This window comes from Lipophrys pholis (assembly GCF_963383615.2).
Source record: "Lipophrys pholis genome assembly, chromosome: 3".
Lineage (NCBI taxonomy): Eukaryota > Metazoa > Chordata > Actinopteri > Blenniiformes > Blenniidae > Lipophrys > Lipophrys pholis.
Window position 1 is genome coordinate 1,862,150 of NC_137627.1, and position 27,765 is coordinate 1,889,914.

Here is a 27,765-nt window from a genome sequence, read left to right on the forward strand (position 1 = left end):
ACTTAACTACAAGCTAAGAATATGCAAATCAATCTTTGTTTTCTATTTGATGCAACCACAAGCGTAACATTTTTATTAAATCTTCCATGTAGGTGAAAATGCAGCAGGATTTGTTTGAGCATTTATTTCTTTATGTTAAAATGATAATAGCTGGATGCAGATCAGAGGTAAAAAAAAAAACCACTTTAAAACTAAGAATGTGGCTGTGTATCTTCCCTTCTATATGTAATCACATGCATCCAGTTGTTATAATGGACGAAACACTGAGAGCTCAGTACAGGCAAGGCTGCAGCAGGTTTTGTTTGGAGGTTAAATTCTGTCCTATCTGGATAAAGGTGAGAGATAAGAATGTACAACAAGACATGTTTGTATAACCATCGAACCTAAAAGCTGAGATGATTACTGTGTTTGGTTACAGAGTGAACCACGTGCATGCAGTTGTTATAACCATTACAAGCTCCATGCAGGTGAAGCTGCACAGTGATTGGGATGGAATACAGAGTACACTGAGGAGTCACAGCTTTCCAATTACAACCTGCTGTCCAAACTCTGTTTTGCTCTCAGAATGTCCATCTGTTAAAAATCTGATTTACTGGATTCAGGTCAGACGTTTTACCCATGCAGACTGTTCCAAACGCTGCTTGAACAGTAGCTTTGCTTTAGTTATTAAAATGCTTTGAAGCCACATTTGTATGGAATCTTAAACTATGTTTTGGCTGCTCCAGCAAATATTTCTTTACGGCTGTATTTTCTGCACCTTTGAAGTGATTTCCACCCAAAACAGATTATTCCGTACACAGTTTTTTTGGTTGTTTTTCTTTTTTCCATAAAAAAGTGTATTCTTGTGTTTCTAGTGTCATCGCTTACTAATAACACTGTGAAACATTATGAGCCAAACGATGTATTGCAATTAACGTCGGAACAACTATATATGTTTAGTTAGAGTATTTTTACTTCACAAATACAGATCTTTCTAAAACTGACTGAACCCGCACAACCCATGAAAATCTCCTGGCTTGAATTCTGGGCTCTTGTTCAAATATTTATGGAGCCCCTCTCGGAGGCGCAGCATTTGCATTGAAACAAAAGGTTATTGAGCGTGGGTGCATTGTAAATGATACCGCAAAACTTCCAACAAATTCAAATTTAATGGTAACCTGCTGGCGAAGAAAAATGATGCAATATGCTCACAAGCTCAGGGCAGTGTTGCAGTTCAGCAGCTTAGTCTTATTCAATGCTACATTAACTTTCCCATTTATGCTGCTCTTGTAAAATATAAAGCCCTCAAGCATTTTGAGGTGGCTGTCTGTAATGTGTGTGTGTGTGTGTGTGTGTGTGTGTGTGTGTGTGTGTGTGTGTGTGTGTGTGTGTGTGTGTGTGTGTGTGTGTGTGTGTGTGTGTGTGTGTGTGTGTGTGTGTGTGTGTGTGTGTGTGTGTGTGTGTGTGTGTGTGTGTGTGTGTGTGTGTGTGGGAGTATGAGACTTTAGTTGTTTGTTTTTCACCCTCATGCACAGAAATCGCCTTTAATACCTCCGTTCTGCCTGGAGACATGCCAGAGGATATTTATCATTAGTGTGGGATTTATTACAAATAGTTCGCCGAGAGAAAAAAGACTGACTTGATGTGTGTGTGTGTGTGTGTGTGTGTGTGTGTGTGTGTGTGCGCGCGCGCAGTTTGTTAACTGACCTCATCAGATTTATATATATTTTTTTGTCTGAACTGCAGTCGTGCAGGTTATCTTCATCCCAGAGAGACACTTTACTCTGAGCTGTTGTTTTTCTTGCAGCGAGCGGCGCTGGAACGGTGCAGCAGCTCGTACAACAATACCCAGAGACCAGGAAGCGGTTTGAGAACAGCTGCTCTGCGGTCATGTGATCCAGCTGAAGAATAACCAGATCAGACCCGCGGTGGCCCGTTAGATCATACTATATGCTTGCTTGATGATGAATGTCCCCTTGTATGGAGTCAGCATGGAAAAATCAATACTCCTCAAATTGAAACAGTATAGGGTGGTATTGATCCGCCCAGCTAAATCAGAATGAGGAGGCTTTGATACATCGCTCTGAGACAGCTCCCAGCTCAGTAATGACACACTATCAATTTTAGCTTTACACTGATAAATCAAGTTGAAAATTGGATGTCAGAGTTTTTTTTCCGGGGAGAGAGTGATTTTCCCCGCCCTCTGGTCCCCTCTGCTGTTGACCTCTGAACCCTGCCAGTGGATTATAAAGTTCAGGCTCGTCTGAAGTGAAAGTAGATGTCAAGGCGAGGCGGATGAATTCATTGAAGATGAACGTTCACCACTTTCTCAGCATCGGACCACCTCACTGTGACACCACCATAAATTCTTACCCGGACCCCAAATGCTTTTTAAATGTGTTGTTGGTATAACTCAGCACTTTATTTGCAAATTAATTGCATTTTTTGTGGGGGGGGGGGGTGAATTATGTGACATATGATTATTATTTTTTTACTCCCAAAAAAAAAAAAAATTCCAATTGGGATTAAAGATCAAATTTGTTTGTGCCCTGGTAAATAAAACTAAGATTTATAGCACACTAGGACACACTTTTAAAATATACAACAACAAATCACTATTACAGCAATTAAAAGACGATTAAAAAACGAAGGCCCAGTTTACATGACAGTGATTTCAAGTGAAAATGTAAATATTTTGTCGCATTCTGAGGGTCTGTTTCCACGACAACGGAGTTCAGAGCCACTAAAAACACAACATTTTGAAGAATGTCCGGCAGTTCTTCTGCACAAGTAGACGGAGAATAACAAGGATGTTTGCCTCCTAATCTCCTGTGAGTTTTATAGATCTCCCTACAAATGTCTGTGTACTCCCATTGTTAATGTGTACAGCGTATTTATTCTCTGCACACGTGTGTATGTGGGTTAATTACAAAAACAAACAACAGCCCCCACTAGTGGCCCAACATGCTAACTACACCGTCTTCAGCCCATTGCAGTGTAAATGCAAAACTTTTATTCACTTTTTGCATCAAAACAGAAAATTCCATCTGCACTTCTCTCTGTCACTGTTTTTCTTCCAGCTCATGTTTGACGCAGCTTGTTGCTCTCGAGCCAAAACAGCGTCACAACCCTCCGATGTGCATGTTTTCACGAACTCTCGCTGCATTCGGCCGTTCCGTTCGAGTTACATTCGATCTTAGAATCTGTCTTTGTTTTTTTTTTAGACTCTGAGAAGGCTCCATGCGCACCACTTTGGACTCTGGTTTTTGTGTATATTTGACTTCCTTACTTACAGTTTGAACTCACCCAGAGATCTAAAAAGGGGCTGACGCGTGCAGAGCTCTCCTTGTTCCTGTGCAGACGTCCTCCTCGGTATCATCACTGACAGCTGACAGAGGAGCCTCGGCTGGCCTCCTCCGCAGACCTTAACCTTACCTGACTAGTCTATTGATTGTCAACATTTCTTCTGTATAATTACTTTTTTGTAGCGGAGGAGAGAAAGGAAAATGGCGGCATATATCGATCTGCAGCAGGGCAGTGAAACAGCCGTTTCCCTTGACTAACAGCGAGTTTCATCTCCCGTCCGTGATGAATGGTAACAATCTCCCTGTGGATAATAACTTTGTGATGGAATGAACCTTTTTACTCGCGATGTGCCCAGAGTATTTGGTGTTCCCTGAAAGGGTTATCAATTCTAATAGAAGAGCACAAAGAGAGGGGGTGGGCACCTTTAGAGAGCTTTACAGCCTCGGAGGCTTCGAGGTCGGATGACCCCTGGAGGGCAGAAAACAAAGGTCAAGGTCTCCGACAATACAATGATAATTTAGCTCAGCAGTAAAGAAGATATAATTCGGATTTGGTCTTCTCTTTGACATCTATAGCTGCTCTGTTTCATCTTCTCCAAAGAAATAAAATACATAAATGAGCTTTAAGTGCCCTTTTTGTTTGCAGGCAGCAGTACTTTGCATATCCATTCTAATTGTTCCGTCGAGCATGAAGAAAAGGTTCAATGAAATGCTTTTTCTATTTTTAACTGTCTGGAAGTGATGCTGTGTTTTGAGTATTTATTAGCTGTGAGTTAAAACTGCTCCTTTGTGTTTGCTGAGTGAGAACCCAGATATCCAGATTTGTTTTTGACCTCCACCAGGCTGCTCCTCCGGGGCACTCTTAACCTTGTACGCTGCGCTAATTATCTCTGGAAAGAAGCCCATTTAACACCACCATCAATTTCAATGGGTGCTGAAATGGAGCTGGGCATCGCCTGCCGCTGCCACACTCGCAGTGAAAGATGGCGTCTGCGTGGGGAGTTCACTGACGGTCCAGTTCGGCTCCTCATCCGTCGTCCGACCGCGTCTGTCTGTCTTCGTTGCTCCAGATTACCTGAAGTTAATGTTGCTGCTGCTCTGTTGTTTTCCCTTTCGTCTCTGTCCAATACCCCGTCTCTTATCTCTCCATCTACAAAAGAAAAGCCATATCCAATAACCAGAAGCATGGGGATCTGAGCTCAGCAACCCCCTCCGTCTGCCACGGTCTCAAACCGAGTGATGATAAGCAATGACAAAATTAAAGAGATCAAAGTGTCCCGTATCATTTGCAGCCCTTTGTGATAATCTGATCACGATGTTGACCAAACCGTCACTTCACACTTGGCATCCGCAAGACGCATGATCAAACTTTTATGATGGTTTGTTTTTTTTTATTTGCGGAAATCACTGTGCGTTACTTTGAGAGCACTGGCTCATCACCATCTGGTTGCCAGTCACAACTCTGGATGCACACTGTATTTATTTATTTTTTTTAAATTGGCATTTCCCATCGAACTGCAGCATGTCGAGGAATTTGACTTAAAAATGCCACCCCCCCTCCCCCCAAATAAAACTGAATGATCTGGTGGGAAAGAAATGTTTTCACATTTCTTCACTCTGGTTTTCAGTCCCTGCTGGCGGCCTGATGGTTTTCATGACGTGTGATATCCCCATCATCACACAGCCTCAGATCTGGATGTCATTTTAATGGGACCTCAGGACCCAGTCAGGAAGGACGGTGCCAGAATACCCTCCAAAAATCTGTTTGTGCACGCCAAGCCTGTGAACTGGGGGAAATACTAGTAATAAAAAGTTTGTTTTCAATCGGTCGTATTTATATATATATATATATATATATATATATATATATATATATATATATATATATATATATATATATATATATATATATATATATATATATATATATATATATATGCATTGACTCGTACAAGTCAAACTCCTCATCAAAGTTTCTGAGTTTCTTGTAGTTATAAACTGTCGGGACCGCTAACAACTAAAGAAAGACCACTTGTTAAAAAGCTGATGTGTTCAGTGTCAATGTCCGTGTGTGTTTGGGAGTGTGTGTGTGACAGAAACCAGTCGGTGCCCCTCTGAATAGAATTGTCGGTGATTACTGGTATTTATAATAATTACCCCCTACTCATGTCACCAATGGAAGCTTTTAAAAGGGGTATAATGGTGTTTTATTGAATCAGCATGTCCCTGTCCTTCCTCCTGACCGCCTCACACACATCTCCTCACAGCAGAACGACAAAAAGAAGGAAATCTTCAGCCATGCAGGACTTGTCTTTCTTCAATATGGCCTCTCCAACAAACTTGAAAAACATGAAGTTATTTTGTGCTTTTGAGAATCAGTTTCCAGTTTCAGAGGTCATATTTTATATTAATCCCCAGAAAACTATATTAGGAAAAGCATTAAATCTTGTTTATTTTTATTGTTTGGTCTATGTTTAAATGTTTAAGAAATCTTTAATTAAAGTTTGACATTATTTCACACTTTTCTATTAAGTTTTAGTATGATTGTATAGTATTTACTGCTACATACATGGTGTCATTTCATTAAAACAGACGAATGAGTGGTTTTTCTGCAGGGAAGGGGTTAGATTTTATAATTATTAACAGCTAAAGAACAATGCAATAGAGCGTAAAAAGAAACTGCTTTGTTTATAATCTCATATACTCTTTTGTGCCATTATCCAAAAGGGGGGATATGTAGATTGCAGGAGGGGGATTATCCCCCCCATCATGCTCCACCCTGCATATGTATTGTAAAGTTGATGTTATTGCAAAGTGTATGAGACATTTTGATCGGTAATCTACCATTTGCATGAAACATTACATGATTTTTTAAATTTTTTTTAGTACTGGCTACGGAAGCATTAGCATGTTGTCAAAATAATCAGACATAATAATAATAAGGAACTAATTACTTTTCACCCTCTGATCCACTTTGTCAGCTGTCAAAGTCTCCGTCTTTTCTTCGGTGATGTTTGAGTTTGTGATAAAACTGTTATCACCTCCCGTGGTATTCCCAATCCATGCCTGTCGGCTTCCTCTTTCCTCCGGCGAACAAACACAACACTCCCCCCCCCAGTACACTGCAGTGTTGCATCTCTCACCTCAGAAACTTCAGGCCCGGCTTCCCGAGGAGAGATGGATGCTTTAAACACTCGATTTGTAAGAGAAGAGAGGAGACGATAGTCCGCTTACACATTTATCCTCCTGCACTTAGCAAGTCTGAAAGCCACTATAAATAATGGCACTCCTGTTTCCTGTAGGTTATCAGTGCAGGAAAATTAGCTTTTAAAATGCGGTTTGAAATCCATTTGGGTGATTGATGGGCGATGGGACTAATAAATTTTGCCAGTTTCTGGAGGGCCGGCGTGCAGCGATCCTTCACGGTTGTCACGAAGCCAGACGCATTTGATGTGTAAAATGAGGAGCTACTTAATGAATGCTATTTGGACAATTTGCTAAGCAGAAGATCGAGATCCACAGAAATGATTGAAAACCTTTAAGATGTTTTCTCTCGTCAGATTAAATATGCTTGCCAGGTTTGTTTGATTTAAATTCTTGCTTGCTCTTTCGCATGTGTGCTGCTCGCCGGCCGGTATCTTCTTCAAAATCTCACTCCGGGAGTCATTGTGGAACCCTGCAGGTGGGAGGTTGGTATCTCCCAGCTGTAGATTGAGGACTTTCTCGGACCACCCTCAGAGAGGAGGGTCCTTCAGCAGGAACCCCGCAGGCACCGTGCAAAATCAGTGACCACACCGTCTAGAATATCACTTCCAACAGCAGAACACCACAGCCAAACTCAAACCATGTGCACGGGACAAAGCAACGGGAAGAAACATCAAAATGTCGGCGTCCGACTCATTAATCAGCAACTGGAGGGGTTTGGTTTGTTGTGCATTTCATTACTGTTAAAGACAAATGAGGATATTGACTGGAGCCAAAGTTGTGCTCCACAGTCCACAACCTTCCCCGGCCCGTATGAAAAGCAGTAAAGGGAATTAATGCTGTTATAAGGGAATCTTCAAAGTGGCGGATCTATCCCCCACTGGCATCTGCTGTCTGGTTGCACTGAGAATTACGGGGACATAATCTCCCGCAGTAATCGCCTACAGTTGCCTAGAGTGGATTTACATTTTTTCACACTGTGTAATCTTGCATTTACAATATCATTTACGTGGGTGTCTCCTTTCCACTCACTGACGTCTCTCTTTCCCTCCGTTAAGCTTTGAGGGAGATTGACAGGGGACAAGCTCAAGGCGTTCACTCTTGCTTTGCATGCGGCAGCTCCTCATACTTTGTGCATGCAGCATGTGCACACACACACACACACACACACACACACACACACACACACACACACACACACACACACACACACACACACACACACACACACACACACACACACACACACACACACACACACACTCACACACGGAGCGAGTTTTGATTGATATTTAACTGAAACTGAGCTCTTGTTGCTGTCAGAGCCCGGCTAAGTCTCCTGAGCCTCTTGATTTCTGACACTGGTAGATATTATATTCATGGTGCAGGAGGCTGTATTTTGTGATGTGATCCGCTGTAACACTTTAATCTGTTTAGACTGCTTCAATGCTGTGGCAGGGAAGGGGGCAGAAACACAAACACTACAATGAAACAGACGACTGCCTGCCAATGCTGTACAGTATCCAGCTCAAACCTCTGCTTGGATTTGAACACACACAATAGTCGCTCCAAGGTTTTATTTCCAGCTCTGGCTCACTGCCTCTGCTATTCTACTTTTTAATAATATCGGGAAAAACATGAGATTGTAGATGGTAGCATGACAAGCTCTGTTATACTGCTGGACGTACATCATGTTTGTGCAATAGATGGCAATAAAGCTGTCTATAGGCATTAAACTGTGTGTGCACGGCACTTTTTCTCTCTATTCGCTTGTACTTCCAACAGAAACAAATGAAAATCGGTTATTACTTTACTGACAGCTGCACAATAAACATTTAAATTATTACTCCTAGAAATGCACACAGCTATAAAAACAAATAAACAAGTCTGATACACTTTTAAAATAATCCTTTGTTGCGACAATGCTCTTTAGAAATAAATCTTCAACCAATGGAAAGCCGGATTTCCATTTAAATAGAGCTGACATGGAAGGGACATGCATTTGTGGGATGAGCAGCAGAGCAGAGTATGTAACAATTAGCCTTTCTTTTTCTGTTGACGCTTGTTTGTTGGATTAGGTGATGGACGGCTGATATTGGAAATTTAGTAATTTATATATAAAACTTAAGGAAGATGCTCCAACTCTATCTCCTTGGAAATGGGATAAAACACAACATTTCTGAAGCGACTGCATTCCCACCACAGCCGTAGACAATAGTTCTGCTCATGCACGAGTAGATGGACAGTAACAACGTTTGCCTCCAGAGCGTCATGACTCCTCGTCCATATTCTCCACAGCGCCTTTTCACGGAACCGCATTGTTTTTGGCCAATCAGGTTCCAGAGTGAAATAAATTGGCCACTGATGCTATGCACTGATGGTTGAATAAGGCGAGATGTTGGAGTCTTCCTCTCTTCTTTTGCACGCTCTGTGTCTTCCTCTCCATTTTTGGTGTCTTTCTGTGGCAGAATTACAGCGCCGCCTATAGGCTTGGCACATGTACTACATCATTTTGGGTCATTTCCATGGTGTCGTGTGAACGGGAAACATTTTCAAAACGACGGGGAGAAACGAGATCGTTTGGCTGAGAGTCACCGCAGTGACAATCCAACTTGGTCGTCTGCTCATACCAATGTCCTCCTAGTGCTAATGTCCATAGCGAGTTGTTCTCGGCGGCGGCGTCGTGAGAAAAACAAACGGCAGCGCCAATTTGTGGCCTGGTATGCTAACTACATCGTTTTCAGTGTTTCCGCCGTTTCCATGGAAACGGATAACATTTTTAAAATGTTGATGTGTTAAATAAATTGTAAAAAGTGATTTCACTTGAAACGCTGCGGCGTAACTGAGGTTTATTGGCAACAGAGAGATAATCAACTAAACAGGTTTTCTCACGTTGGAGCATGTTTTCTATGTGTTCCTCCTCCTTGGCATCGGTGAATTAAAGCAAACCATCATTATTTCTTTTGCTGTATTTCCCCTCCAATGCTAAGAAAAAGTCTTTGAAAAAGCTCCAGCTCGTGCACGGTTGGAAAAGAACCAGCACTTAGAAACCTAATGCTCGTCCTGATGCTTAATGGCTCGCATTAGCTGCAAGCTATAAAATTATCCCAGGTCCTCGCTAATGTTGGAATAATCATTTACAAAGATGGTTACCACATGCTGGAACTGTTTTCTCCTCTTTTTTTTCTTTTTTTTTTTTTTTTTACGACCCTAATTCACTGTTATTAATAATGAATAAAAATGCAATTTTCTGTTGGGTTGCTTCAGGGCTCTGGGAATCATTTCAATGAATATTTCAGCACATTATTTTAATCATGGCTCCACACACGCAGGGGGGGGGGGGCTTCTTTTATGGGTGCATGCCTCAAACGCCCCAAGACCCCGATCATTAAACCCCACGCTGTCTGCGTCGAGGTTCCTACCTTTGATTTACAAGACTTGTTAAAAAACATTGTAAAAAAAAAAGGAGGCAAGCTGTGCCATTTATACTTGTAATTTGATGCTGTATTTGTTAATGGGAGTGTCTGTGATTTATGTGTGGGGCTGCTGCTGCTCCCTGCTGTTCTGATGCTGTAGGCTTAAGCAGAGTTAACATTAGTGGGTTTCTGCCGAGCGTGCCACTACTCAGCCTAATAAGCCTGCTATCTTTGGCCTGATTTCTCATCTCGAGATGTTTTTTTTGTTGTTTTTTTCCCCTGATAAGAATCAGAGCATCACTGTTATTTTTTCCTAACCTGATAGTTCTCTTCTCTCCCTCCACAGCCAGTATCATGACTTTTGGCGCCTTGATTACTGGGAAGACGACCTGCGGCGGAGGCGGAGATTTGTCCGAAACCCGTTCGGCTCCACCCACCTAGACGTCACGTGCAAGTCGCTGCAGGACTACGGTGAGTGTGTAGCGTCTCCACCGTTTAAAACCAACAATTCCACTAAAAGAGTTAATTACCAAATAAATGTCCAGCGCAGGCCCGTCCCGATAGGTTAGCATATTGCTTATGAGACCTTTTATTGGACGGCGTTATTTATGAGTCCTGTGAAATGAACATGACACATCTGTTTTATTGCACTTTTTCCATTTCCATCGCAGCACAAACTCAATAACAAATTGGCTCAATCCCTTCATTTATTTATTTTTTTTACTTTCCTTGTTGACCCCGGCGGTCTTGCAGCACCTCCTTCTGTCAATCTCAGATGAGGGCGCCGTTTTAAATGACGTCTCAAGTGAGAACGGATTGTTTTTGGCCTTTTCGAATCAGAAAGGTTTTGTGTTTATATGGCATCGTTTTGAAAATGACGTCCGTTTCCACGGAAACAGCGGGAACGCTGAAAAGATGCAGTCTGGTGGGTCACGAGGGGCCTAAATCTTCTCACACTAAACACTGAAATCAAGCATTTTTTATTTATTTATTTTTTGCCACAGTTAATGAGATAGTAGAAACATTTAGTGACGGCTGCAGAGTACCCAGGCTGTGTGGAGTTTGCATGTTCTCCTTCTGTGTGCATGAGGTGTTTCCATATGAACTCCAGTCTCCTTGCACAGTCTTTACTTCCAATGGAAAGCAGGCCCTGCATTGCACGGTGGGAAGCATGGGATTCACATGTGCGCACATACGTAATCGCGACGATCTTCACAGATCTCATTGTGTCTCGGCGAGCTCCTAAACCGAGCCCGCCGGCCGCTTTCAGGAGGTCATCTGGCTACTTTCAGCCTTTCCTCTGCCATGACTGCCGTATGTACATCACGGCAGCTTTGTAGAGAAACACATGCCAGCTGCCGCTCCGGCGGCGGCGGCAGGTGGTCCCTATATGAGCCGCGCATGCAATAACTTCCCCTTCTGCTTCACATTTATGTGGCGGCTCCATTATTTTTTGAGCTACGGGCTAATTTTGCGGGCTCTTAGTGATGTGATGATTCCTGTGTTGGAAAGGCTGTTTTTCAACAGTCTGCTTAGAAACATCAACAGATTTAAAGAACCGCTGCTTTTCACAGAGGTGGTGGTGGTGGGGGGGGGGAGGTTACATTTATTGCATCAACATTGCCTGGAAGTGAGTAAACAGCGGTATACCTGTCAATGTGATCAAAACATGAATAGAAACTCTCCTCCCACTCCCGCACCATCCGACGCCAACTCACGCTTATATTCTTCAAACAGCACTCCTCTTATTAAAAGGTAATGATACTTCTGCTATTTGAATTTAAATTATCTAATGTTTAATGATTTTATACAACCAAAAAAATGAAGATATGTTCTTTTAAGTCCATATTTTAAGATTTAATAAGGCAAGTTAAAAGCAGGGTATTTATCTCCAATTCTCCAAATCATCGTCACGTCTATGATTTCATCTTCACTAGAAGGAAGCCAAGTTGTCACCATTTTCCTCTTTTGGGTGGATTATGTTGATTTGGTGCAGATTTCACACTGGATGCTTTTTCTGAAACAGATTCATCAAATTCTGCTCTTAAGTCTGCTTCCCTCACTTCTCAAGCATAAGTCTGAAATCTTAAAGACCATGAATGCATTTTATTTCAGGGGTCACATACGGCACAATTTCATCTTGACCGGTAAAATATTGCCATAATAACCTTTAAACGAGTTTGTCTTTGTTGTGGTGCAGAATATACGTGATGACAATGTTTTTACAAAACTTAAAAAGTGGCTACAATCTCAACATAAAGCCAATTTTAATGAAACCTTCTCGTGCAAAATAAAGTCAAATGTCCAAAACACTTCTCCTATAGCTGTTGAATTATGCATATTTTCACAAACTCGCTCTGACAGCACGGCTTTAAGGCCAGTTGGTAACTAACTTTCACTCATATCTTTTTTTATCTATTTTAGCCCATTTTTGAGACAATTCTAGCTCCTAATTCCATTTTTAATTCAAGTTTTAGCTGCTAGAACAGTTTCAGCAATTTGAGCCAGTTAGACTATTTTTACAGTTTAGAACGTTTTTCAAAGCTTTTTAGATTTTTTTTTTTGGGACCATCCTAAACTAGCAATGTCAGCACTTTCCACTGTGTCTATGATAATCAGCTTTCCAGGAGGTTAGAAACTCGACATTTCTAACCTGCAGTGAGAGGCAGCGGGCGGGTGATGCAAGGTTTTGTCCACAAACTTTTGAACTACTGAACTTAAGTGTCACATTTTCCACCTTGAGCTGTGAGATGAGTCTCTCTAAAAAAAACTGACTGCTGTGCAACATTAAAACAAGATGAGAAATGTTTTACTTTTAATTCTGTGAAATCTGGAGATAGGCTGAGGAGTCAAGTGTGCACACAAATACACACATATATATATATATATATATATATGTCGAGAGCGATTTTATGGTATTAAAACCAAAAAAGACTCATTATGGAATAAACCTGAAATATGAATCATCTTCCCTCCACACTCGCTCATACTGACGTGTGTGTACATCCTCTCCTTTAATGACTGAAGTGTCAGAAACGCTCATCTTGTTATTCGGCCCATTGGTTTCCCAGCCATCACTTTCATCTCTGAAGTTTGACGCCTGAGCTTCGTGACTAAAGACTTGTTGGAGTCCTGCTGGCACGCGCTGCTTTTAATGAGCAGAATAATGTATAAAGTTGTCATGTGGAAGGGATGGCGTGTCGTCGGATGGCCCCGTGGCTCCCAGTGAGAGGTGAGCTGCACTCTCTGGCTGTTTCCTGCGAGCTTTGATGTGGCGGAGGCCCGGTTTGGTTAAAACGACAAAGATCTTTCATGTTTTCTCTCTGAGCTTCACTTGGTTTTGTTTTGCAAGAGCCGGTTGGCAGTCATGTTTTTTTTTTTTATTTATTTATTTATTTGAATATATTTAGCCCATTTTTAATTAGCTCAGGTTTAAAGAATCGCTGGAAAACAGGTTCAGAGGCTCAGCGATTTCAGATCCATTTTAACATTCACACCTTTTGAAACTACAGAAGGTGTCAGGCTCCCAGCTCCGAAAGCCTTGTAGTGGAAAAACAAAGAGGCGTGTTTGAGTTGGAAGTCATTATCTGGGGTTCAAAAAGTGGCGCTACTGGAGGAGCAGCAGGTTGTCCACCCTCTGACAGTAACCACTGAGGCTCCAGCTGGAAAACTCCCATTGATGCGTTCAGGGTGAATGTCGGTCTTACAAAGCTCACTTGGGTACAATAAACTGGAAGGAGCAGCTTTTGGACCGTTTCTGACAATATCTCACTGACTTCTTTCACTTTCTCTTTCCTTTGAAGATGGAAAAATATCCTGTGATGTGGATTTCCAGGAAAGCTTGAGCTCAAAAAAATGTCCCAATTGTGAAAAGCCTCATTTATATGTTGGAAAAACAAAACCCCAGTTCAACACTCTGCTGATTAACAGACATGTAAAGTGTCAAACTTACTCATTTTCCCATTGATTTGAAGAAAAACAGGCTTTTTAGCCTTTTCATGAGTGGAAACTTGTATTTATTTTTCTATTAGATTATTCAAGTCGTGTTACTTTACCATTTATTTTAGCTTCCTCAACTTTATTGACTGCTAATGTTTCTATAAGCGGTATTTCTTTAAACCATTTGTTAAAAGTTGAAGATTTCAATCACTGTTTCAAGTCTGATGGAAAATGAAAAAAAACCTAAAATATCCAAAAAGTTGTAGAAATAAATACGTGTGTGTGCGTGTGTGTGTGCGTGTGTGTGTGTGTGTGTGTGTGTGTGTGTGTGTGTGTGTGTGTGTGTGTGTGTGTGTGTGTGTGTGTGTGTGTGTGTGTGTAATGCACAATGACAGGTTAAACTGAAATATATATCTCTATATCTGTATAGTAGCTTCTAATTATCTACATTTTCTTTTATCACAAAGAGAAATATCATATTTTGACAGTTTTTAACCTCCCAATTCTTCACTTGAAAGCTACGATAGGATTTTTACTTAAGTTGCCTATGGTGACACACATAAACATTTTACCTAAAGTTAGGAAACACTAGTATTTTTTAGCATTTTTACAAGTTGAAATAAATGATTATTTATTGTGTTGATTTCAAAGAAAGTTGTTTAAAACTTATTTTACAAACTTGTACTGTATTTTCAAAACTGTAACTGTTACCTTTTGTCTGTGTGCGTGTGTGTGTGTGGGAGTGTGAGCGTGCACGATCATGCACGTGCGTGATGGGAGGTTAAACTGCCCTAAACCTGCCCCGTTGTCCATTAGCAGCACTGACAGCTTAGCCAGCACATTCTGTGTCTGCCCTCTGCCTGTAATCAGCTGCCCTGCTACATCCAGCCTCCGCCCAGCATCACAGTATATTGTAAGGTGATTGGAATTGGGCAAGCATGAAATGGAAGTCACGTTAATATTGATCCAAATGTTTAACGGGGTGTTTTACCTCCGGGTGTCCTTGCTGTCTCATTTCAGGTGAGCGGCTCCTCTCGGAGCTGATTGCCCCAGGCGGAGATCTTTATAGCTCTCTGCTGCTGCAGAGGCGGCCCTGTGATGTGGTATTAACCTTCCCCACGTTCACAATCAAAGATGTTTAAGTGTGACAAACGACATCAGGGTATATATGAAAATGCAAATATTGACATTTGAATGCTGCTCATCTGTAAAGTGAGAATATTCCTGGAAATGGCTGCGTGGAGCCTCCGGATGTTCAGTTGAAGATTTCTTTATTATTTGATATTTTTCTTGCTTTTTTGAGGGACTAAGAGATCCAGGGGTGTCAAACCCGTTTTAGTTCAGGGGTCACGTAAAGCCCAATTTCATCTCGAGTGAGTCGGGCTGGTAAAATAGTACCATAATAACCTTTCAATTTCAAGTTTTTCTTCGAGTATAGGGAATGAAAATGTCTATATTTTCAGGAAACCAAACAATTACTGCTGAATTTGATGATAATATCAACACAATGCCAATTTTAATGAAACCTACTGGTGCGATCAATAATTCCTCCTATAGCTGTTGCATTGTGGGTGTTTTTACAGAAAGCGTGGCTTCGAGGCTAGTTTGATAGCGATGAGGTACATATCTTTCATTACAGCGTCACTGATATCCCAGCTGGGGTCTCAGTGTTGTATCTGCCACTCTGAAGAATTTTATTACATTTTTTTTTTAATTTTCCGATTTTTTTTTTTTTACCATTTGCTCGGTGTTTCAGATTGGAGCCTCTTGCAGACCTTTTTGGGCCCACGAGCCTTTTGTGTGACACCCCCGGTTTTATAACCTCTGGCTGCACAGTAGACAGATGCTGCAGGACGCTCATCCCGAGAGGAAGCGCACGGCACTGTATAAACTCCCTTATATCAAAGTTAGAATGTTTACTTTCACCAGCGCAAAACACACACGGATGGCTCGCAGGAAGTATGAACCTGTCATTGTCGTCCCCCCCCCCACCATCCTTTCCTCAGTGCAGAGTAAATAAGAGTGAAGAGACGGAGGGCAGAATTGCTTCGGCCTTCGTGGAAATGCAATCCCATGAGCAGCCCTCCTCCTCCTCTCCATGTGGAATGTGGAGCCTGTGGAGAGCCAGCGTAGGAGGGCAGAAACACATCGAGTCTGGGAAACGGAAGAGATATATTTAAACTACTCCATAGAGCTCACGTCAGTTAATGCACCGCGCTCTAATCTCTACTGAGTGTAGAAAAGTACGTTTGGGAACACATTAATGCATGCATATGTGACGGAGTCAGATGGAGAACAGAAAAGTTCCTCCAAAGTTTCTTTTTCTTTGTTTAAGATGAAGTCAGGATAGCTGTGCCTCTATAACAGTTCACCTTCATATAATTACCTTAACTCTTCAGTGAGCAATGGAACATATTTGGCGACTTTCTAACACAACAGTGATGAGTTGATAAAAACAATCACAGAAGTCGTGATTAAAATGTTGTGTGACACTAAAAACATTTCTGCTTTAAACTTTTCATATATTCATATAAACACTTAAATGTTTTGACTCTTTGCTTTAGAGAAGCATCTCTCAGTGCACAAATTCACCCGACTGACACTTTAATTTAAAGAAATCAGATAAAATATTAAAAGCTGTGACTCATATTAAATCACACTGCCGATAATATAAATATAATAGACACAGTGTGGGTATGTTTACCAACCGATGTTCCAAATAACACATTGTAGAGCAGCAGCTCTCATGTTATAGCCTCCTACAGATTTCCAGTGAGAATTAAATCCTATTCAGACTTTATTTTGGTCAGTTTTGCATTTTTTCTTCAGCAGATTTGATCGTCAATAAATGGCTCATTCTTTTTCACTTTACAAAGTCTCATAAAAAAAAGTAAAAGTAAAAGTTGACCCTTTAAACTCCGTCTTTTGACTTTGAAGTATTTTACCAAGTGCCCCATAAAGGGTTAAGAGCTCTTTTACAGCATAATATCCAGATCTTGCACCCTGAAGATATTCTTCTCATGCCATTTCAAAAGAAGTTACCTGTGCAAGTCAGCTGAACTTTAAATAAAACATCATGTGGATTCCTTTCTTTTAGGGAAACTGGAGACTGTGTGTGTATGTGTGTGTCATACATGTGAGACGTATAATACCACATGCTCCCCGGCTCTACTGGGGCAATAAAACTGAACGGTCAGTGCCACAAAAGTCTTCATGTTGCATCGTGTGAAACTTGGGAGCCGTGGCGAGGCGTTGCAGTTAATTTACTGGGTTTTTTTTGTTTATCTATCCCACACTGTATTCCAAAGCTGCAGAAATGTTTTCAAAGTGGAAGCCTGTAGCTGTGATTATAAAGTGTGTTCAACGCTTTAACTCCTCCCTCACCGCTGACAGCACACTTCTCATGACTGTAACTCCTCGGCCGTTTACGATGTCGAGGAAATTCAGAAAGTACCAGGAAGAAGAGGACCAGAGCTTTTTGCCCACGTAGCAGTCGTTACAGCCCCCAGGGGCGTCTGGGGGCTCTTTGTACCATCAAAAACACACAGTGATACCGAAGAACTGCCAGATATTCAAAGTTGAAGTAGAGTGGAAGCACTCAGAGCTTTGGACAAACCGATATCCTTAATCTCTGCTGTGTAATGTTTTTTCCACGTTTTGATTCTTTATTAGTTGAAATTTTATCAGAATGCAAGTTAGCAAAGCATTAAAAAAACAGTTATTAGGCAAGTTTCCTTCCACTATAATCTCTAAATTTAAAATAGATAGATAAAATTGGAGATATGATTGAACAAATGCACTCTTTAAATCTCTTGAAAGGTTGCCTTTCTTCAATTATAATCTCTAAAACAAACGACTTTAAAACAGATGCCATGGCAGCTTAAAAGCTTGACCTTGATTCATATTCCACTGATTTCCACTAAATCTTTTATCATTAACACATTGACCACCAAATACTGTTTTATTAGGAATAAGGTTGCATTAAAACACATATCATGAGGTGTGCAAAGAGATTTCGAAGTAGGTGGTGGTACTATATAAATAACAATGAATTGAATTAAACTTTATTCAAATGTAAAGTGTTGTAATATGAAACGTAATAGATTGTTGTCAGTTTGTCTTATGAGATTTTCAAACAAATAAACAGAAACTGAGCAACTTATATCGAGTTAAAAAGCTTGTTTCTACTGTCTTGCTGGCGTTGCCCTTTACACATCCAGAGGAGGAACTCTCAGGACTGAGCTGAGCGCCGGTGAGGAGGACTCAGGGTTCAGGCCTCCGCCGGTGACAGCCGGCAGGTCTTCATCAGCCTCCAGTGAGGTCACAAAAGCTCTGCGATGCACTTTGGCGAGTGTAATTAGTGCACTCTGAGGCAGTTTCCACTCAGTGATTGAACAAGAGGACCCAGGAGACGGTTGATCGGTGGCTTCTCCTGGCACCGCGCCCCGAGAGCTTGAGAGCAAACATGAGATAAAACTGCTGTGACGTGGAGATGCCAGAGAAAAGCAGCTTTTTTTTTTTTAAAGTTAAAAGTCAACTTTTTTCTTATATTTGACTGTAATCATCCAGTAAATCCATGTTCTGAATACTTTACACAGTTAAAATAGAAAGTTTTTGCTATGATGTGGGTGTCCGTTAACATCTGTTGCTGTGTAAACGGGTAAATACAGCAATAATAATCCAACTTTGTCGTCTGTCCATATGAATGTCTATGTACTCCCCATTGTTGATGTTTTTTGCTTATTGTTCTCTGTGCGTGTGTGTGTGCTTCCATTACGGAAACAACCATCAGCGCCCACTAGTGACCAGAAATGAAAACTACATTGTTTTCAGCATTTCTACCACTTTGGATGGATGGATGGATGGGTGGATGGGTGGATGGGTGGATGGATGGATGGATGGGTGGATGGGTGGGTGGGTGGATGGATGGATGGATGGGTACACAGTAATGAAACATATTTTCCTCCTGCTATTTATAGATTTCCAGACAGAACTGATCGCTGCTCCATGTCTGAGCCTCTCATTAGGTTCCACTTAACCTCAGAAGACATTATCAATGACTTCATTGTATTCTCAAATCCAACCACAAATCCTTTGGCTCAAAGATAGTTTCAATAAAGGAAGATCGAGCAAAGCAGTAGCTTAAAAAAAAACCAGATTCTAACAAAGAAAAGAAGTTGAGATGAACAAAGAGACGGGCGTTCGGTAAACTAGAGGAGCATGCGGAGCCGTTTGAAAGGAGCCTGGAAGCCTTGTGCTGGATTAGCTGATGCTCCTCCCACTTCAGGGAGTTTCCCTCAGGACGACCAGATCCGCCTTGGAGACGGTGGGAGGGGCCGGACCACTTCCGTGTTTAGTACCACAGGTTTTCTTTATCTCCAGAATATATCCATTCATCCATCTTCTGTACCACAGGACAGATGGTGAAAGCTTTCAAACAAATTGTCGGCTTTGTGTTGTGCTGTGATGAAACCATGAAGAACATGCAAACTGCATAGAGAACCCTCAATCTGGACTCAAACCGGGGTTGATAGAGACCACAGTCATTCTGAGTATAGTTCTAATGAACTATTTCATCTGTAATTAATTACACCTCCTCTTCAGATTCACCAGCATGGTGAGACGTTACACAGTCCTTCGGGCTTCAGCTGATGACGCACGTCTCCGCCAGTCCACCACTTGTCTTTTGTTCATTCCATTTATTTTTTGTCCTTCATATGACTTTCAGCAGATATTCAAAGAGGCGCTCTCTTCCTTTAGCGCAGCCGTGGTCAAGTGTGAACACAAGAAGGGCTTTCTAATGAATCCGCCTCGACACGGCGGCACGGCGAGCCGTGTAATGGTGACAAATGGCGACTCGCAGCGGCACTTTTAATACAACAGTGTCTCCAAGTCAGAGGACCATCGCTCACCAGAAAATCACTTTTCATGTCAGCACATTTTCTCCTCCACGTCATAGCTCTTCATTTTGCGTTATTTATAACCGTATTACTTCTTTTCTGTGAGAACTAAATCACATTGTGATTTAAAATTGACTTCAGTCCTCTTTCCTGTAATGTTTCCTCTCCACCGGAGTTGATGTCGATCATTTACATGTAAAAAAAAAGAAAATAAGAAAATAAGTCAGCACAGTTTATTTGATCCACTCGACCTTGTCCAGCCTTGCCAATCAGAGCGTCGAGTTTTCCCTCATTTGCCCTGAGCACGATGACGGTTCACAGAATTACAGTTTTGGGTTTCACTCGCTCCGCTCTGATTTCTGGCTTTTGCCTTTAACATTGCGCAGAATTCATTTCCGAAATGCTCCGACTTCTGATGAAAGCACTCCAGATACTAGACAGAGCAGGAAGCAGCCTTCTTTTTTCTTTTTTTTTTTTCCTCGGTAGCAGTGTTGACAACAGTCAAATGTGACCTCTTCAAGACAAGGTACATGTTCCTCAGGGGAGGCAGAGGCGCATTCAGGAGTACGCTGAAGAGGAAACATGTCAGACGGGTGTCAGCCACCTCCTCTCCCCTGATATGTGTTCCTCCTTTCTCCTGGACTTGAGAAAGACACATTCACGTGAACATTTTGAGCAGGCACATGTTGGAGGGCCGCTGATTCAAACTGACGAACGTGCTGTGAGACCTCTTTGTTTTCCGGGATGTATGAACACATCGTTTCCGCTGCAGCCCATACCATGAAGTCCTAATTGTGCTGTCTGTTCAGTCTAACTCTTGTCAAGTCTCCAAAAGCAGAAAATGATATCTCTAATCTACTCTGAGCTGAAGATTTATCCTCCCCCGACTCAGCTGTTGGTCTTTTAAGATGCAGATCGTGTTTCATTGTTGACCTTGTCTATAAATAAAAGCCGAAACACCTCTGATGTTCAACCACTCGAGATGTATTCCGCGAGCGAACGTGTACTCTTGACATTCTTTCATATGCTGTGGCATCTACATTAGTGTGCATCACGCATCAGGATCGCCTCGCACATCAGCGTGGAGTTCATGTGTTTCATCGTGTTTGGTGTTTTTCTTCTTTTCATATAATAAAGTAGATCTTATAGTATAGAAATACTACAAAGATACAATGTGATTCTTCAATTGAACTTCATTAGATTTTTTTTTTTTCTTCACATTTGCACCCTGAAAGCATTTACATTTCTCACGATTATGTGGGTTCAGTATTTGCATGGATGTATTAATGTATTTTAATGGGTGTGCATATGTGCATTAGAGCTTGTTCTCCCCCGTCCGCATTCTTTGGAGTTTTCATGATTTATTGTTTAAACTCTTGAACTGAAAATATACAATAAGTAAGAATTTAAATGTACATGAATTGTGCAAATAGTGTCCAGCTACTTGCAGTAAAGATCATCCAGACAATAATGTTCATGCTAAAGAAAATCCTATTTATTAAGATTTTGTGTAGAAATATTATTTCTGCAGTGGTTTAATATGTACAATCGCTTCTTTGGTAACATGATTTAGTCAAACTGAATTGTATTGAGCTGTGTGGATTCACCATTTCTTTAAACTTTGGCCACTTATCGTTTGGAAAACCAACAAATAGACGAAAACTACATTAAAAAACTACATTGGATTAAGTTTAATAGCCCTTCGACATTTTCTTTAGAATTTTAGAGCAATAAAAATCTGAAATGTGTGTAAATTTGTCTTTTTCAGCCGGATGTTTAATATTGTAACCAAACCTAATGCTCATATTCACCACCTGTGTGCATTCCCCATTAGAATAAGATCATTCCTGCATAGTTCTAATCACAAACATGCATTTGTTTTTTTCAAATTGAAAGAATAAGCTGCATTATAGAAGTAAATTGAAATGTTTAGGGCCTCGTGTCCAGCTTACAGAGTGGCTCGGTTTGAACCAGAATACCTGGAGTTTTGTGCTCACCTGGACTAATCTGACACTTCCGGCGAGAAATTCCAACATTGTTTTAATCCCCTGCGTTTATTCCTGAAGGCTCGGAGGAGGACAAGGTGGTGAAGACTAAGATGGTCTTCCGCAGCCCGACGCTGGCCAGCCAGGCCGCGGAGACGGAGCTGATCCTGGATGCAGACGACGACACCGTCAGCCTGCTGCAGGAGAAGGAGATGGACAACCTGGGTGGTGAGTCGGCGCATCAGCATGCAGGTTAACGCCGCCTGTGTCACACATTCACTCCTGCAGCCTCACGGTGAATTTACTGTGTTCAGCACAGCAACTTCAGAATGAAGATATTTGTCATTGGTGTTATTCAGTATTTCTTGTTATTTATAGATTTGTCTCAATCAGGCTGTTTTAAGTGTGCGTGTGTTTTGAATGACTCTGTTGCTTTAGTCTGATTGCTTCAGTTGGACAACTTTCCTCTGGTTCCATGTGATTAGTGTCCTCCTCTGATTTGTTTGGGCTCTCGTCACCTCAGTTCCTTCCTCGGTGTTTATCTCCACAGGCGAGTCTTCTAACATTAAAACTAACACCGGAAAGATTATCAATCCTGTTGTGTCACAACTATTATTCCAGATTTTTATTTTTTTTTAAATAACATGAAGTTAATAACATTTTGACCTGATTATAAACCCTCTATTGCTGCATTAGCAATCAAATGTTGGGTTCATTGTTTGCAGTCGAACTCATATGACTCTCAGTGTAAAACTAACTAAGCTTCACTAGATAATGGCAAATTACACAGTCAATTTTGATAACGAAGTGTTTGGAATTGTGATCAAGGAGATTTCAAGGATAGCTGATAGCACAATCTGTCTTTAAAAACTGTGTAAATATTAATAACACAGACGATCAGGCACATTTTTTTCCAGTAAATTTTATGTTATTTCCTGAATATTCAAACTTACAATCCTAATATCATCATCATGTATACACGTCATCTTCCTGTAAGTATAACTTGTTCCATAAATACCTCAAATTATATTAATTAAAATGATTTTTTTCTCTTGTGCACAGTGTGTTTTAGTACCACTGAACCCAGAAAAGTGACAATAAATCTGCATATATTCTTCATTTCCTGCATAGATGTGAGCAATAACAAATAACTGGCAACTACTTGAATTTACTGTAGGAGAGCAAAGCAAAAGTTAAATACAAATAATTTCATTTTGTGTGTGTGTGTGTGTGTGTGTGTGTGTGTGTGTGTGTGTGTGTGTGTGTGTGTGTGTGTGTGTGTGTGTGTGTGTGTGTGTGTGTGTGTGTGTGTGTGTGTGTGTGTGTGTGTGTGTGTGTGTGTGTAAAAGGTAACTTGTTTTTTGAGTGAAGTGCTTGTTGTTGCCAGATTGTCACCAAACAATCGTTCCTATTCATGAGCCGTCATCCAATGATTTAATGCCTAAAGGATACTTGGCTTTTCATTAGTGTATTAAGTTACTTCACCCGGGGCAACTGTTTCCAACTCCTAAAAATATTTACTTTTGTGCCATAAAGAAACTGAATAAAACAGCCAGGGTGTGAAAGTATCGGGGTTTTTGGCCACTGTTCAGTCACATAAAAGATGTTAAGCGTGTCACATTCTGCATTTACAGTAGTTCATTTTTCTTAAGTCTCTTGATGTTAATAGGGTTTTTGGTGTTTTTATGAAGTCTCGCCAATATGATGCCATACTTGAAATTTACACCAATTATTTCTTTGCTTTATAATAAAAATAATGCTTAAATATATAGTATCACTTGACCTATATTTATTCTCTAAAAGGAAACTACAGAGTCTAAGAACTCAGATTTGTGCGACATTTAATCATCAATCATTTCATTGTCAATCATTGTGGAAAGTTTCTCTCCATGAGGAAAAAAAAAAGAGAATTGAGCCTGAAAGTAATTTGCAGAAAGTGAAAGACGAGACTGTTATTATTTGGGTCCAGGAAATTTCTATACATTTGTTATTGTAAAAAATATGAAATAACTGCTATGTTCTGTTAATAACTGATACTATACTATATAATACTAAGATAGTCATTTTCTTATTTTGCTCCATTTAATAATGTTAGAATGGACACGCCCATTCTAACATTATTATCATTATTTAAAATAAAGAAGTCGTGTGTGTACTCTTTAGAAAAACTAAGATTACCATAAATAAGATATACATTTATATACAGTATAAACTTTTTATGATAAAATATGTTCAGTATGTTATTTTGTCATCACTGTAATACACTTTGCACTGAAGCAAGGCTACTTGACTTTCAATGGAGTGTGTGTGGTTTTGTTTGGGAATATTTAGTGTGTGAGTGGCTGCTTGCTTCTGTCCCTCAGACCTGGCAACCCTGCCTAGCAGCCATCGTTATCAGTACTAGGTGCCCCGGCTGCAGGGTGGCACAGTGGTTCGGCCTTTCGAATCAGGGCGAAAGGGTCATGTGTGTGAATCCAGACCTTTGTGTGTGGAGTTTGCATGTTCTCCCTGTGCACCCGAAGTTAATTAGTGACACTAATTAGTGATATTAGTCATAAGAGTGTGTGGGTTTCTGTCCTTTATGGAAACGTATTTAAATAAATGAAATGTCTAAAACACTGCAGCCACTTTAACGCCTTCCGTCCTGCGGTACATTAGCCAGTAATCATGGCTTAGTGTGTGAAGCTCAGTCTGAAGCAGTGAAATCCCCTCTAAGATCCACCAGATGAATCTGGGAGGAGGAGACTCGCCCCTCCTCTCTGCCCTCCAGCCAGCAGGCAGACCAAACACTCCCTGTCTGTCAGATGAACCTTGCACCGGCCAAGCTGAGGACTCCAGGCCCAAATACAAACACAATGATTTCTCCTGGGAGAACTAATGATGAGAATCTGAGATTAATGACATGAGAGCTGAGATCACCCAACTTTTATGGTGGAAAACTGACTAAAGAAGAATTTATATTTTCACTTGAGTTCAGGGGAGCTCCCCTCAGTGTGTGTGTGTGTGTGTGTGTGTGTGTGTGTGTGTGTGTGTGTGTGTGTGTGTGTGTGTGTGTGTGTGTGTGTGTGTGTGTGTGTGTGTGTGTGTGTGTGTGTGTGTGTGTGTGTGTGTGTGTGTGTGTGTGTGTGTGTGTGTGTGTGTGTGTGTGTGTGTGTGTGTGTGTGTGTGTGTGTGTGTGTACCGTAGCTAATCTCAGGCATGAACAGCCTAATGAGAGATCTGGGACTCGATCCTTGTCAACAACAGAGCTCCTCCTGCCAGCCGCTGGGTCAGTGCCTGCTGCCGCTCCTGCCAAAGGGGCGGCGTCTGCTCTCATGGGCTCAGTTGTGGTTGTGGTTACTGAACCTATGATTAGTTCTTCTACCCTACAAACACTGGGATGCTGTCTGTGCTTGGCTGGCACAAATGAACCTTTCTATATGCACATATTGTAACCGGAATCCGGTGGAAAAGAGCATCGCATGCGAGAGGGAAGAATAGAGGCGTGCGAGATTCGCAGATCATTGCTGGTGTCGGAGAGGAGACCGGACTGTTCTGCTGGCGGACCGGAACCACGCTGGTATCCCCGCTAAGTGTGGTCGGGAGCCACAACCATTTTGTTTTGCCTTAATTTAGCCTTTCTGGATCCATTTTAGCTCCCTAGTCAGAGCTCTGATCTCTGGAGTGCTGACATGTTTATGAAAGAGAGGAAAGCCAAGACAACAAACTGACTGTGTAATCACAGAAGTGAGAGGAAGATGAGATGTGTTATGGAGTTCTTTTTGTTGGTATATATATAAACATGCACTGTGTGTGTGTCCAGTGTAACTCAATATGAGGATATTCCTATGATTATTGCTCGTGTGTGAAAGAAACACGCTTCACATGGTTTTCCTCTGATAGCTTCAGAAAATAAAAAAAAAGTATTAATTAAACACTGCAGTGCAGTAATAATATACCCATCTTCTCAGCAGTTCTCCCAAAATCCCACCACATTAAGATGAGACTCATCACTTCATTAAAGTGGCCTGTCATTGGAGAAATATTTGCATTTTTATTAAACAAATTGGCCCAACAAACCGGTTACTCTGAGCTTTATCCTACACACACACACACACACACACACACACACACACACACACACACACACACACACACACACACACACCACTCATTTGGTGCAACTCATCCTGTGTAACTTACCCTTAATTTCATTATTCTCCTGTAAACATTTTAATGCCATATAGCCTAATTATGGAAGGATCCCTGAGGGGATTACTCCTAATCCTCTTCCTGCCCATGAGCAATGGATGCAGTGGCTTAATGCTTCGAGCTATAGTGTATATGGCACAGCTGTTATTTTTAGTAAAAGGTGGGTTAAGTAATATTTTTAGGGTGAGTAATCCAACATAGGGAAAAAGTATTCTGATTAATATTATAAAGTGGATGCGCTCTGCGCGTCTTTCCCATGTTTTTCCAATGCGCCAACCCTTATCAGACGTCCAGTAAAACAAGCTGAGGTTACTGGTTACTTCTCCGAGGCTTGTAAGCAACGTGTATCGTCTGTACTGATAGCATCAGCAGATAGGATCACCGTTAATGGAGCCGAGCAGAGGCGGGGAGGGAGAGAGGGAGAGGGAGGGAGGCTTGAACTGCAGCCGGCGAGCGAGAGCGATGAAGAGGCGCTCTGGGAGTTCAGACCCAAATCCACTTGTATTCCTGTAACACTATCGGCCATAATTGGCCAAGGAACGCAGATTAAGATTGATGAGACATTAAAGTGGCTCTTTGGAGTTTAAGGGATCGATAAATATCCCGACTCCGAGAGCCTTTCGTTCGGAGAGGAGACAGATCACTGAGGGGCGAGCAGCCTGCTCCACAGCGACACTGATCCGAGAACATGGAGGATGAAGCACAAGAGGAGGAGGAGGAGGAGGAGCAGGAGGAGGGAGGCGGGAGGCGACTGAAATAAAGATGTGATCACCATCAGCTGACCGGGGTCACTAACCCACCTTTTGGGCTGAGTTTTGTCATTTTTCTTTAACTGTAAGTTTGTATTTTCTGTTGCGCAGCTCTTACATGAAATCTGTTTTTTTGTTTTTTTCAATTCCCCGAAATCAATACACAAGCCTATTTTGAAGCAACAACACAGTAGAGCTGATTACTATGTTAATCCAAAATACCCGGATGTTATTTTGTATTTTATACTTTTACTTAAAAAGAAACTACGTTTACAGTGGTAATTCAGTTTTATTTGTGTCTCTGCATTCACAAATTCGTGAAACAATGAATTGGGTACACCTTAAAAAAACAAAACTAGAAGAATGTATTCGGTTGCTTCTTTTTCGAAGTTGTCCCCACAGCAAAGTATTGCAATCTTCACCGTAGACCTTTTCAAGTTCATTATTATTCTTATTATTTTTACGCGCGGCGCCCTTTATGTTCCAACCTGGCTTCTCCCACACTAAGGTCACAAGTACACACGATGACTGTGACACGTGAAATATATTTATAATAATAAAAGAAATAACATAAAACAGCTTGGTTTGTTTTTATACTCAACAAAAAAAGTGTTAAGTTTCACTTTGGTATCATAACGCAAAATGTGTAAAATGCGCGCAGTGTGTGTGCGCGCGCGCCGGTATTGCTTGACGCCTTGGGCTCGCTCAGTTTCACAGGATTAACCTGCTCCTCATTTTATTGGCGATAAAGAAAATGCCCCCTGCGTGTTGGTGATGTTTGCCCTCTGTGCACTGTGCAGGCCCAGTGGTCCTGAGCAGCCCGGCCCAGCTCGTTGCCCCCGTCCTCGTGGCCCGGGGGACTCTGTCCATCACCACTACTGAAATCTACTTTGAGGTGGACGAGGATGACCCTGCCTTCAAAAGGGTCGACTCAAAGGTAAGTAACCTGCAAGCAAGTGTGCAGTTCAAGTTTAAGACCGGTGGCATGTGGTGTTGTTTTGTTTGTTTCCCCTCTCTTTTCTAAAAACAGACAGAAAGCCATTAAACATTTATTGTATATTTGATATTGGAAATTATAATTAATAATTAAATTGAAA

At 41.3% G+C, this 27,765-nt stretch overlaps 1 protein-coding gene across 3 annotated transcripts in view; it reads left to right on the top strand.

The window, feature by feature from the left end:
- LOC308107712 (neurobeachin-like) overlaps nucleotides 1-27,765 on the top strand; it is a gene marked incomplete at its 5' end in the record, with an annotated part of 250,933 nt that overhangs the window by 153,130 nt on the left and 70,038 nt on the right. For 2 of the 3 annotated variants that reach the window (XM_080460196.1, XM_080460197.1), the window contains 3 exons: nucleotides 10,251-10,375; nucleotides 21,810-21,956; nucleotides 27,469-27,605. In XM_080460196.1, the coding sequence (XP_080316322.1) occupies nucleotides 10,251-10,375; nucleotides 21,810-21,956; nucleotides 27,469-27,605 (409 nt within the window). Of the gene's footprint in view, nucleotides 1-10,250; nucleotides 10,384-21,809; nucleotides 21,957-27,468; nucleotides 27,606-27,765 lie in introns of all 3 variants that reach the window. The other variant, XM_080460195.1, reaches the window with a different exon arrangement.